Source organism: Rattus norvegicus, chromosome 8 (assembly GCF_021556685.1).
Source record: "Rattus norvegicus strain SHRSP/BbbUtx chromosome 8, alternate assembly SHRSP_T2T, whole genome shotgun sequence".
NCBI classification, from domain to species: domain Eukaryota; kingdom Metazoa; phylum Chordata; class Mammalia; order Rodentia; family Muridae; genus Rattus; species Rattus norvegicus.
Window position 1 is genome coordinate 76,346,910 of NC_141541.1, and position 14,124 is coordinate 76,361,033.

The 14,124-nt window shown below is 42.1% G+C and overlaps 1 protein-coding gene across 1 annotated transcript in view; it reads left to right on the plus strand.

Annotated features, from left to right (window-relative positions):
* Vps13c (vacuolar protein sorting 13 homolog C) overlaps positions 1–14,124 on the plus strand; it is a 165,236-nt gene that overhangs the window by 136,763 nt on the left and 14,349 nt on the right. Inside the window, 12 exon segments of the mRNA XM_087564087.1 lie at positions 2,201–2,342; positions 3,627–3,767; positions 4,624–4,705; positions 4,832–4,901; positions 5,581–5,692; positions 5,793–5,906; positions 7,140–7,279; positions 9,375–9,456; positions 11,170–11,283; positions 12,015–12,090; positions 12,426–12,589; positions 12,865–12,910. Coding sequence (XP_087420213.1) covers positions 2,201–2,342; positions 3,627–3,767; positions 4,624–4,705; positions 4,832–4,901; positions 5,581–5,692; positions 5,793–5,906; positions 7,140–7,279; positions 9,375–9,456; positions 11,170–11,283; positions 12,015–12,090; positions 12,426–12,589; positions 12,865–12,910 — 1,283 coding nt within the window.

The window sequence follows — 14,124 nt, forward strand, 5'->3', positions numbered from 1 at the left end:
GTAAAAGACTTATTTTGAGGACAGTTTCCCACAATGGAACTATCTGTTTAGATGCCCCTAAACATAAGGATGTTCCCCATGTTTCTTATTTTTTTATGAGTAAGAGCTTTCTCCTTTAGTGCATAGCAGAGTAAGTATTATTTTTGACAAAGCATTAATTTATTGCATAATGCCAATATCGCTGTGCCAGAAGAATATGGAAGACACACCTCCAGACTGAGCATGAACAGAGGCTGGAAAAGTTAGAAAGCCGCAAGACGGAACATCTCCCCACAACACAAGTTTTCACAAAGATCAACATGAGTGAGACTATAGCCAAAGTCAGCTTCTGAGGGACTCATTTGTTAAGTCTAGCAAGGAAAGCCTTTTATAGTCAGTCATGGGCTAGTTGAGCTTGTCTGACTGCAGCAGCTAAAGAAATGTAGGCAGAGATGGTAAATTATTTAAGCCCATTAGTGTTTCTGTGAGGACAGTTGTACATGAAGTTGAGGACATTCAGAACAACATCAGTCAGCTACAAAAGGCTGGTGACACAGATGGCTCTCAGGCTCTGAGGAGTCAACTGGTGCCCCTCACACTCAATCACCGTGCATGTGCGAAGGCACAGCAGAGGTTAAAATGGGTGGTGAGAATATTTTCAAATGGGAAAGATGTTTCTGCATGACTGAGTTGAAGGCTCAAATACATTATGACTGGAAACAGAGTCTTAGTTGGGTAAACTTTCATAAAACATTGAAAGTATGAAGCACTTAACACCTTCTTTGTATTATGTATCAACAGATGCTTGGTGGAAAACACTTGGCTCTGTTGTGTGTTGTCAAACTCAGTCTATGGTTTAACCACACCAGTTCTGTGACTTGATGGCAGTAGAAGTCCATTGTCCTGTGTCTTACCACACAGGAGCTGAATGATGTAGCAATGGAAGCCTCTCACTGAACTCTCTAAATTCTGAGCCCAGAGTCAAATCTTTCTGAAGGAAATAGTTACCCTCATGCACTGCTCTCACACGCTTACCTGGAACTGGAAACCATCCTTTGCTCAAGGAATTGACAGTGTTCCTATATATACTTTAATTGAAAATTAGAAAGCCAGATGGCAGTGCTTATATACAAAATTTATGTTGCCACAATCTCAGGTTTAAGATGGGGAATGCTTAAATCATAAGCTGTGTCAGATCGTTGGTGTGCATTTCCCAAGCTGTCTTAAGTTAAAAGGTCTCCAATGCCCATATGTTTGGAGAGAACATATTTTATATCATAAACCTTCAGTTGAAACAACATTTTTTTCTGATCTGGATGTGTGTGTGTGTGTGTGTGCATGAAGGAAATGTTTATGTTTCAAAATCTGTCCAATTGAGGAACTTTCTTATAATCTGATTATTTGCAGTGCAATGATGGGTTAAAAGGCAACTTATCAATACAAGAATCTATTAGAATTTTATAAACCCCTCACAGGTAATAAATAAAATAGAGTGTCTCATAGATTGATGTCAGTACTTGGTAGTAACTGCCAGTAATGATGTTATAAAACACTTGTTAGAAATCAGCACAAATGTAGGGCTGGAGAGATGGAGCAGAGGTTAAGAATATGTACTACTCTTGTAGAAAATCCGTGTTGGGTGACTCAGGAAAACATCTAACTCCTGCTTCTGATGGCCTCCTTTCGCTTCCTGGAGCATACATACATGGGTGCAATGTGCCCACACACACACACACACACACACACACACACACACACACACACACACACGTCGCATAAATACAAATCTTCACTTTTAAGAATCCACTTGAACAGTTTGCACCTGATTTTGATAATCAGAAATTATGTAAAGTGTTGGCTTATTCACAAGAATTTTTAAATAGACTTTTTAAAGTTGTGTTTTTTTTATATTTTAAATTTTATTAGTTAAAAGTTTTATGGAAGGTTTTTTTTTCCCCTTGACATCGTCAGTGTACAATCTCTGTGGTCCTGTACACAAACAGCCATTTGCTGGATAGATGCCAGTGTGTTTCCATGAAAAATATTTCCTCCGGCTTTATCCTTCATACCTTTGAAGGCAGGTGAAGTTTGCTGTTTTAAAAGAATCTCTTGCATCAATGTAATCGTCACAGGATGTTGATATCCAGATAAATACAAAATTCAGCAAGCGTCCCATGAAAATACATACTTATAGCTTAATTTCCTTTGTGAATTATTTCAGCTCAGGTGTTGTTTGGGAGATGAAGCCAAAACAGAAATGGAAGCCGTTTAGTCAGAAGCAGATAATGTTGCTGGAACAGTCCTATCAGAAGCACCTTACGTCACAAGACCGTGGCTGGATTAAGCTGGACAGTAATTTTGAGGTATGGTTTTTGGTTTTACAGTCTTATAGGCACTTTGGTCTAGATAGTGGTACTATGTACGGATGAGTAAAGTTTCAATGTCCTGTGTACAGAAACTAACTTAACAGTGATCAGACTGTATTTATTGGAGAGATCGTCAATATACTTAATTAAATATAGTTATAAATGATTTACCTTAATTAAAATATAGTTATAAACAATTTACCTTCGTTCTCTGTCTTTATTGATTGTTCTTCCTGCTGACCAGTTCCATGGAACTTGTCTGCAGGAAGCTTATGAAGACATTGTGACTGTTGAAACCTTTCCTCACATTTTAGTAACACCTTCTCGTTGGTAACTATAGATCACGAGATTGCGTGTTTCGTGGGTGGAAGACGCAGATTAACTCTGTTATTCCCTCCGGTGTGAGTGACTGTTGGATGTAAGCACCTACAAATAAAGGTGCCCCCCATGGCCACACAGAGTTGTCTTTGCTTCAGGAGGACTCCAAAAGCTTCGCTGCATTTCTGGACTGTTCTGCCATGGGCCTGACCTTTGGCTGCTCTTGTTTACTGTCTGAGGGCAGGGTTTGCACAAACCCCTAGTCATGTGCCCTTCCTACCCCCATCAGTGTTTGAGGCTGGGTGATAGTGTTTATGCCACTAAGTTATACAAAAACAAGCCTAGCTTCATTAGTAAGTCATTTTGCCTAAGGATTCCCTGGAATTTGGCTGGAGAGATGGCTCAGTAGTTCCGATCACTGGCTGGCTCTTCCAATGGAAGCTAACAATGTCCGTTAACTCCAGTTTCGGGGATTCAGTGCCCTCCTCTGGCCGTCACAGGCACTTCATGCAGTAGCCTACATGCAAATGTAGGCAAAACACTCATAATGTAAAAATAAAATAAATAACTATAAAATGAATGGCCTGGAATTCTGTATTACTATTAATTTTTCTATAAGGCATTTAAAGTACAATTTCAGAATCCCAGTGCTTCTGCCACACAGGCGGTAGGTGCATGTGACCCAAAGAGCCCTTCTGCTTGGTGTAATGGCTTGTTCATGTAGTGTCCAAACTTCGAAGGTTAAGGCAGGAGGATTGCTATGAGTTCGAAGACAGCCTAGACTATAGAGTGAGACCCGGCCTGAAAGGAAAACAGAAAACAGAATAAAATAAGTTACCTTGGTGAGACGGGGGATTACCAAGTTGTACTCACTTGACACAAGGTCATGAATGCGGTGTTTTAAGTGCCATTAAATAGCTGCTGGTGGAAGAAGCTCATCACAGAAGTGCTCTTGTCTTACAGGTCAATTTCGACAAGGTTCCAATGGAAATGCGCCTTCCTCTCCGCTGCCCTATTAAACGGGACTTCTTATCAGGGATTCAGGTTGAGTTTAAGCAGTCTCCTCACCAGAGAAGCCTAAGGGCTCGGTTGTACTGGCTCCAGGTAACTAAGTAGATATCTGTGACCTCTTAGGGAAGCATGAAAGTGAGACCTAATTTACTCATAGGAAGCTGTCCTTTGTGTTAAATTATTATCTTCTGGTATGCAGCTTGAGAAGAGCAGGTGTATAGTAGGTGTAGTGTGCATAAGGCCCTTAGTCCAGTCCTCAAAAATAAAGTTGTATATATGTATATGTGTGTGTTAGATTAGCATATATATGTATATATAAATCTCTCTCCCCCCTCTGTGTGTGTGTGTGTGTGTGTGTGTGTGTGTGTTTTCCCCTTTTCTCACCCTGTGGATTCAGCTGCTCGCTGCCCCAGACCAAGCACCACATGCTATTAAGAGTGTCAGTCTGACCACTGGCCTGCCAAGGGTCTTTTCTTACACTATTACTTTGTTCATAAATGTTCCTTCAGTTTGCCATGGCAAAGAGCAGGGCTTTATGGGGCCATGTTTGGGGTAATTACTTGCTAGTCCTCTCTCCTCAGCCCTCCCCCCCTTTTCTCCCCCACCTCCCTTCATTCTCCTTCCACCTCTACCATGTTTTATTTAGAATACTCTCTGCTCTTTCTACTTTTTCTTACTTTATGTTCACTCTCTACTTTCATTTTATTTGAGCCCACAGAATCAGGCTGTCATATTCCAGAGTGCAGACGAAGTCTGCTGCACAAAGTCAGTGCAGCTCCGAGGGTTTTCTATTCTTAAGGAGGAAGTGCCTCACTGGGGCCCACAACATCTTTCATAAAGTGGAGCTGCTAATGCATGCAGAGCTGCATGCAGAGGCTGAGTTCTTGTCTCTGCAGCGAGCATTTATGTCGGACTTGTTCTAACCTGTCGCAATGGTGTGTGCTTCCAGGTCGATAATCAGCTACCAGGCACAATGTTCCCAGTCGTATTTCATCCCGTGGCTCCTCCTAAATCCATCGCTTTGGATTCAGGTAAAAAAAAAAAAAAAAAAGGAAAAGAAAAGGGAGAAATATCGTCACACTCTTCGTTAAAACTTTAGAAGGTGTCCGTCCAACAGTGCAGAGGTCGACCTTGCTCTTCTGTATCGTTTCTTTCAGAACCCAAACCTTTCATCGATGTGAGCGTAATTACGAGGTTCAACGAGTACAGTAAAGTCTTACAGTTCAAGTGAGTAGAGGTCTACTGTTTGGCTCCAGCAATCGAAACAAGGGTCAATTTTGAAAGTTAATTTGTTGTTTGTTTGGGAGTGGCTTCTGTACAAAATCTCTTCCCAACGAGTGTATCAATCTATACTATTGGGCTGGTGAACTTTTAAATATTAAACATTTTAAAGTAGTCTGTATATACTTTACAATTCAGAATTATTTTAACTGTGTCTAGTGCCTATTAGAATATAAAGTTTACAGATCCACGAGCTGTGTTCTTTAAAGCAGGCATCTTGACCTTTAAGGATCAGATGGTATGTCTTCTAATTTATCATCTCCTGTGACATGACAAATGTGTGCATTTGGGACTCTCGGTGGAATAAGTGCTAATACAGCAGTATTAACTTAGTTGTGGTTTTCTCCGCAGTAAATAAGTCTCAGCTGAAGGAGACTCTGATCTTATTAGCATAATGTTAAGACACAAAGATGTGAAGACTGTAGCTTTGGGTGGAAACAATCAGTTATGACCTTTTTTTTTTTTTTTTTTTTTTTTTTTGAGCAAGGCCTCACTATGTTACCCTGGCTGTCCTCAAACCAGCAGAGATACGTCTGTCCTTGCCTCCTGAGTAATGAACTCAGTAAATATGCGCACCACTACTCCTAGCTTAAAACATACGTAATGTATGTTTATTCTCCCACAGGTATTTTATGGTTCTCATCCAGGAAATGGCCTTAAAGGTTGATCAGGGCTTCCTTGGGGCAGTTATTGCCCTGTTTACCCCCACAAGTGATCCTGAGGCTGAAAGAAAACGGGTAACAACTTTTATTTCTTGAACCAAACATAAAGAAAAAATTAGCCATTTTTGAACTAATTCTTGGAGTGAGAAAAAATTAACCATTTAATTTTTTTCAGACAAAGTTAATCCAACAAGATATTGATGCTCTCAACACAGAGCTGCTGGAGTCCTCAATGAGTGATATGTCAATCCTGAGTTTCTTTGAGCATTTCCACATTTCCCCTGTTAAGGTTTGTTATTGGGAGGTAGCGTGCGATTGCCTCTGAGCTTTCGAAGGTCTGTGAACCAGTGTAGCTGCATCTGTCACATCAGGGATTTGGTGGGGTTCCATTTGACTAATGGTGACAATTAAGACAGTCCTCTGTGACACATGTACAGCCATAATTCCCGCAGAGGATCCAGAGCATGTTCTCCAGTGTTGAGTTAATAACCCCCGTGCTCAGGAAGAAGCTGACAGTGGTGTTTCTTAATTAAGCACAGAGTGCTCACCAGTGTTTAACGTTTGGGCTGCACTTTGTAGCAGCCACTGCTGTCTAAACAGAGCTTCGATGGGCGCCCTCCCCAGCACGGGAAAGCACTGAAGCGGGCATATGCTGTTGACGTGGTGCTTTTGTTGCTTCTCGAGTGCGATCATAACTAAGGGGGCGGAAAATTGAATACCTTTCACTTCCCTGACTTCGTACTTTGTGAACCCATTCCCTTTCCCCCCTTTGTTGTTCTTTTCAGCTCTTACAGGGAAGAACGGCTTCTTAGTAAATACACAAATGCAGTCAGCTAGAGTGCACTGTACTTGCGTAATTATCCAGATTGACAATTACAACATTGATGCTCCTTTGCATTCTCAGGAGCCAGCCACAGCAGCATAGGCTTGGTTATATACACCAGTCTGTTCAGCTAACAGGGTGTATAAAACAGAATTGCTATCCAAAACCGTCCTATTAGTTTGAAGATATTTGGCATTTCTAGAGCACTAAGTTTAAAGTTGATTTATGAAATAGATTATGTACAATTTCATTCTACAAGTAAAGATGAGTTGTTATGGAATTAATGTTTTCAACACAAGTTTTCAGAGTTTGTTATTGTTAATTGTTTTTATAAATGCTTCACCTGAATTAGATAGAAGTAGAGGCTTAGCCATTGTTTTGCCTGGTGGGGTGTTTGTGTGCCCATTGTTGTGTTTTGCTCTGAGATGGTGAGTCCATTTTGCATAGGATAAGAGTCTTTTCCATCTGGACACGGAGACACTTATTCACTTTGGGAGTGGAACTTTAATCCTAGATCAGTCTAATTAGTATTTTATGGAAAGATGAGCAGAAATCAAGTGTACATGCACTGACTCTGTTCTGTGGTATGTGAGCAGGCCTCAGGAAGCTTCCCCAGGGCACCTTTGGTGGTACTGGAAGACCTGGTCTTACACAGAGTTGTTCAGGTCTTTCCAGTATTGAATGCTATTTTTCTTTCAGTTGCATCTGAGTTTGTCTTTGGGATCTGGAGGTGAGGAGTCAGACAAGGAGAAGCAGGAAATGATTGCAATTCATTCTGTGAACCTGCTATTGAAAAGCATAGGAGCTACTCTGACGGATGTGGATGACCTCATATTCAAGTAAGGGCCTTGTAAAAGTGCATCCTGGGAGCCACTCCTCACAGTGCTTCTGGGCTTTGATCCTGTTTGTTCCTTCAGCCTTAGCTTGGAGTCTTCCTGCCCGTGACTTGAAGAGTGTGCTGCTCTGTGTCTAGTTAGACTCAGGGCTTTAGGACAAGTTATAACTTTGGTTACTTGTGAATATTTCATAAAAGCCTAATTATTTTGATGTGTGTATCATGAATTGACTGTGTTTTACTACTGAGTTCTAGTTAGAAATGTGTAGCAGGGGAGTGAGATTCCAACGTGATCTGTAGCCAGGTGTAGAGAGGAGAACCCCGTGCTGCAGTCTAGAGGAGCCGGTGTGTGCCTGCCAGCTGCGCCTGCACTGTAGCTGTCTATTGAACTGAATAGTACACAGAGCTATTGCAATAAGTGGTTACCTGAAGGAAAAACTCCTTTTAGATTATTACCATCTCACATGTGTGCTACGTTTCAGAGAAATCGAGGGGGAAATATAAAATCTAAAGTGAAAGATTTGAACAAGTTAAGGGCTGGGGAGAAAGCTCAGCTGGAGAAGTGCTTGAGGCCTAAGCTCAGGTCTCAGAACCCACATGCAATCCCGACGTGGTGGTATGCACTTGCAGTCTCAGTGCTGGAGAGCTGGAGGCAGTGGGCCCCTGGGTCTCACTGTGCAGCCAGTCTAGTCTACTTGGCCATTTCCAGACCAATATGAGAGCCCCTCTCCGAAAGAATGGCAGAAAACACCTTGGGGTAGCCTACAAGGGTGACCTCTGGCCTATACATTCATGTGTGTCCAAACGCTTAGGAGTGTCATGCCACAAGCATTCCCACACACAAAAGCAAACACATAAGTAGACGTTGTTATAGAACAAATCTCTGAGTAGTGTTCTTTCTCCTTTAAAAGCAGGGACAAAATTCCAGTGGGAAATACTAGATAGGATCGACTACATAAAAGTTAAATACTCGGCTAAAGATTTAACTCAGTGGGAGAGAGAGGGAGAGGGAGAGAGAGAGAGAAGGAGGGAAGGAAGGAAGAAGGGAGGGAGGGAGGGGTCAAGACCTTCAGTTTAATCTCTCCAAGTGAAAAGAAAACAGCAACCCCAGATACTTTTCTCAAAAGGAACCTGTGGAATAGGGTGGCAGGTAAGACAGGGAAATGGTTCTTAATGTCAGTGTTAAACACAGAGTGAGAATCAGGGACGGAGCAGCCACAGACTGTGTGGAGGCTTCACAGAAAGACCTGCAAGTGCCAGGCAGGTATTAGAGATGTCTACTGTTATTAGAAATACATGCAAATGAAGTGCAGAGTTCAGAGCACGATAATTAACACTAGAGATGGGCAACCTTAAGGAATGGGTACCTTAAAAATGCTAGTGTGTAAATGGAGACGTCTCTGTGTATGCATACATACCATACACCCATCTGCAGACATACACACAAAGATGCCCTGAGTATTTTGTTGTTGATTCCTTAGTGAAGGGACTCAGTTGTAAAATGACCCTGAAATGCAACCAAAGAGGTACGCCTACTCAGCACCTGGCAGTGCCCTTTATTATAACAGCCTTGGGCATGCCAGAGAGCAGGAATTACTCTGACTCTGCTGTGTAACGGAGTGCTATATATGCATTCAAATGCTTACAGGGATGCTTAGTAAAATACGAGTACGTAATCCATAGTGTTGAGTTTTAAAGTGACATATACAATATTTTAGGTTTTGTGGATGCATAGAAAAGAATCAGAAGTGGGAAGCAATAAGAAAAAACTTAGAATTTTTACCATATCACTTTTGTCATGATATTTACTTGTGTGTGTGTGAGCGGGTGTGCATACATGCATGTGTGTGCGCTGCAGAGTATAGAACCAGCGAGTCGTACAGTGCTCTAGCGCCATGCTACCCCTCCAGCTCTGTAGCTGACTTTGAAAAGCATTTTCTTCTTTATTTATTCATAAGAATCTTACATGAGAATTATCACTTTTAGAACAATTTCATTACCATAATATTTAGATGCTAACTATAAATGAAATGTTAGTGGTTTCTTTGTGCTCAGAACATCGTTGTAGTAGCCTCAACTCTTTCCCTTGTCTCTGCCAGACTTGCTTACTATGAGATTCGCTACCAGTTTTACAAGAGAGATCAGCTCATGTGGAGTGTTGTCAGACACTACAGTGAACAGGTAACTTCCTCCTAGCCTGGGAACACACTTTATAAAGCACCATAAGTTGGGAACATGAGAGCGTAGCATGGGTGGAAATGGTATGTGACTGACTTCAGTCTTATTACTCTATGGCTTTATTGCTGCTGTTGGCTACTTAAGGCATGCTTTCCTGTAGCCAGGCTGGCCTTAAACATTATCGTGACACTGTCCTTGAACTCCCAGTCTTCCTTTCTCAGTCTCCCCAGCCACACTACAGTATCCACCACACTCAGCATTGCTTAGTGGTTTCTTTTCTTTTTTAAAGATTTATTTATGTATTATATATAAGTACACTGTAGCTGTCTTCGGACACACAGAAGAGGGCATTGGATTCCATTACAGATGGTTGTGAGCCACCATAGGGTTGCTGGGATTTGAACTCAGGACCTTTGAAAGAGCAGTCAGTGCTCTCAACCACTGAGCCATCTCTCCAGTCTGCTTAGTAGTTTCTTAAGTGTCTAATTTCAGTTCCTTTTTAAAAATGAGTTTTGTTTTAGATCATCTTTCTTTTATTTCATTATGATATGAAGGCTCAAACATAATTTTAGACTAGTCTTATGATGAACTGATTTCCTTCAGTGCAGCCTAGATATTCATATCAAAAAGGGATAGCAAGACATTCTTAGTAATTCTAACTTTTTCCTCTCGAACATTTCCTATGTGCATATAATGTTTAATTAAATCCGCATCCCCATTTTCTTCCTTCCAAGTCCTCCCCATCCCCTTTCCCTCATATGTGCATCTTGTTCTCTCTCTCTCTCTCTCTCTCTCTCTCTCTCTCTCTCTCTCTCTCTCTCTCTCTCCTTCCTGTCTTTCAGCCCATTTAGTTCATTTAGTGCTGACTGTTGTGCACTGGAGCATGGGTAACCTCTCACAGAGCCCTGATGAAAACTGACTCCTTCCCCTCCCCAGTAGCCATTAGTTGCTAAAGCTTTGAGAGATGTGTGGGACTTCATGGTCCCTTGCCTGTCCCTGCTGGGTTTAGCTGGGTGGATGTGCAAGTCTTGTATGTGGATGTGATTTCTATTTCTTTAGCTTGTCTTCCATTACACCATTGAACGTGTTCTCCTCCAGGCCCCTTTCCTTTTCAGTGAGACCTTTGCCACTCCAGGAAATGTAAGATGCAGACTAGGGGATTGCAAGAGGGGTTCTAAGCTAGCTTCTCCCCATGCAGTAGGTACTGTGCAAATTGAGTAATAGACAAGGAGGGTGCAGCGTCTCAGGCCACTCAGGTACAGTTGCCAGGGGGACCTGCAGGGCTGCCTTTGTCTTTCCATCTTCTGCTGGGAGATATGTGAACAATAGGTTCAAACAAATACACATTTTCTTATTTTGCCATAATTACTAATGATTCCCTATATAATTCAATAATGTAAAATAATAAAAAATATTAATGAGCATTGAATTTTATATTTATTACTGTGTGTACTCTTCATGCAAGAGCAGTGTAATCTTCTATTTTGTATCAGGGAAGGCCAACACTAAAGACCAGGTGACTTGTCTGAGGTTCCGTGACTGCTGCATGGCAGATGTTGGTTTAAGACACAGCTTGGGATATCAGGCTGTGGAGGTGCTGGCGGTCATTGCACACACTGTCCCTTAACTGTTTTCCCTGCCATCGTCTCTTCCCATTGCTTCCTAAACATTCTTCAGCGTTCAGAAAGGACTTACCTCTGCTCTTTCCTTCTTTAGTTCTTGAAGCAGATGTACGTGCTTGTATTGGGCTTAGATGTGCTTGGAAACCCATTTGGACTGATCAGGGGCCTGTCAGAAGGAGTCGAAGCACTGTTCTACGAGCCCTTCCAGGTATTGGCTCTTTAGTCCTGTGCATGTATGCTGAAACAAATGTCCTGCTTTCCTCTGACAAGTATTCGTTTCTTAATTGTATACGGCAATGGAATAATAATAATAATAATAATAATAATAATAATAATAATCAGTTTTAGGTTTTTACTTAAAGTACTTTAGGTGACATTGAAAGATGGTCTTACATTCAAATGAACACTCTAATGTTTATCTTGGGCAGTAAAGTGTGCCTGAGTTTTCTGGTATTGCCTGTGGTTATGAGTATCTGAATGCTGGGTAAATTACAGTTTCTGCTGCTGTGGAAAGGACTGGTAGGGCTCTTAGGAGCCAACTGTCCTCCTTGGCACTTGTATCTCACATGTGCATAAGGGTTTTGGAAGGACCGTGTGGAGAGAATACGGAGAGGAGAGCTGCATGGTGTAGACCCCGTCCTGTAGCACAGCGGCTTTGCTCTGCCAGTAGAGCGTCCGGGGAAGCCAACTGCATGTTGTGACCACAGCCAGTGGTTGACACCTGTGCTGTGTTCATTGTAGAATCTGCTGAGGTCATGTGGTTTGAAACTGCTTTTAACCACAGCCAGTACAACTCTACGAGTATTTATGAGATAGTTGACAATCGGTCTCAGTCTTTATGCATTTTTATACTTTCTTTGTCTTCATGGAGTTTTCAAAATACTGGATTACAAGTCTTACACTTATTAGAAGTTTAATACTGAATTTCTTTTGCATCAGGGTGCTGTCCAAGGCCCTGAAGAATTTGCTGAAGGATTAGTGATTGGGGTGAGAAGTCTCTTTGGACACACAGTAGGTACGTATGACCAATGTGTGTCTGTGTATGTAATGACTGCTCTAAAGTACATTGTTTATGGAAAGCAATATGCAGTAAGAGAGAGTTCACCTTCCTAATAAGCTCTTAAAGCATATTTTCTTCATTTCACCTGGGTGTGACTTAACAGTGACCTCCTGGGCTCTTAATGTTCACAGGCTGGAGGAGTGTGCTTTAAAAATGGTGTCACTTCTCTTTAAAGCAAGAACTCATAGTAATTTTTCATCACGTTTGAGAAGAGAGGGTGGGTACGTGTCTAGAGCAGGTGCGTGCTGTACTGTGCGTGGTGGCGACTGACTTCTTGGTATGCTCCGTAGGCGGTGCCGCAGGGGTTGTGTCTCGAATCACGGGCTCTGTTGGGAAAGGCCTGGCAGCAATTACAATGGACAAAGAATATCAGCAGAAGAGAAGAGAGGAGATGGGGCGGCAGCCTAAAGATTTTGGAGACAGTCTTGCCAGAGGAGGGAAAGGCTTCCTGCGTGTGAGTCTCCTGATGAGCCTTCAGGGATCTGTGACAGATGCACTGGATCTATTAGACTAATGACACGCTTTGTGGCTCTTTGTGCTGTTAATTTCCTATGATTAATGTTTATAATGCGTGCACTTACATGTGCATGTTGTTCACTGTTAAGTCCTTAATCTTATAAAACATCAAAACCGAAAAGGAATTAGCGTGTCTATGGAGACCTCTAGTGGTTGGTTTCGTGTTAAGCACCTTTGGTTTGCTGGAGACTTGATGATGGATTTCTCTTGCAGGGAGTTGTTGGTGGGGTGACTGGAATAATCACAAAGCCCGTGGAAGGTAGGTGGAAAACACGTCTCCCCTGTCTGGAGGGGAAGGGTACGTGTATGTCAGATGCTATTGATAGTCCATGTTTGATTGAGAGGCTTACCAACTACATTTTATATTACAGTTGTGATTACCAATGTGTTGTCTTCAGAAAGCAGAGAGGTTAAGTAGTGACTGACTCAGACTTTGAATGATGTTCTCATCAATGCCAACAGAAATCTAGATTCTCTGAGACCCTCAGTAACAACTGACATGTATGAGGCGCGCGCACACACACACACACACACACACGCACACACACACGTTGGAGGACTTACATGTCCCAGTAGTGTTGGCATATGTTGCATGTCTCATTGCAGTGTAGAGCTACAGTAAGCATGTGTAATGTGATACTGGCTGAAGGGAGGCGTGTAGGTCCCTGAACCCTTGCAAGTACCGGATCTCTGAGATGGCGGCAAGCTGAATCTAGCAATGGCTTTAGCAGATGGGACGGACATGTTCATGTGGAATCCAGCCCTTACCTATGCTGTCTGTAAAATTAAACCCAGGATGAATGAGTGCCAAAGGGTGAAAGCAGAAGTCAGGGTTCATACGCAGACACAGCAGCTAGTGCTATGGTTTGGCGGAGCCCTTTCAGCCAGGACACCAAGGCATGGTGATAAAGGCAAGACAGATCAGCTGGACTCAACAAGATCTAAGTCTTTATGTGTTGGAGGATCCCATGGGGAAATGAAAAGGACAGTTTGCCAAAATTAAAACAAAGCTCATGCCTTGGAAATTATTATCATAAAAAGAAAAAATAAAATGGATAAAATTTTGTACTATATTTGATAAGAGATTTATTGCTTGACTATGGAAGGATCTGGTACAAGCTAGCAATAAGAAGATAACTAATGCAGCTTAAACAGACAAAGGATCTGAATAGACTGTTCCTCAAGGAAGATACAGGAGTGGATGCTTAGTCATCTGGGAAGTGTGGGTGGAAATCAAAACTAGAGTTCACTTGACATCAGTTAGGATCACTACTGATCAGTGAGAGTGGGGCAGTTGGAATCGCCATGGCTGCTGGGAGGAGCATGCAGTAGTACAGCCACTCCTAGGAGAACATTTCGCCTGTCCCTCTGCAGCTGAACATGGAAACGCCACGAGTCAGCAAGGTTCCCCAAAGTGTTGAAAACAGACTTAGTCCTACATGCAAATGTTCACAGCTTCATTATTCATCATAG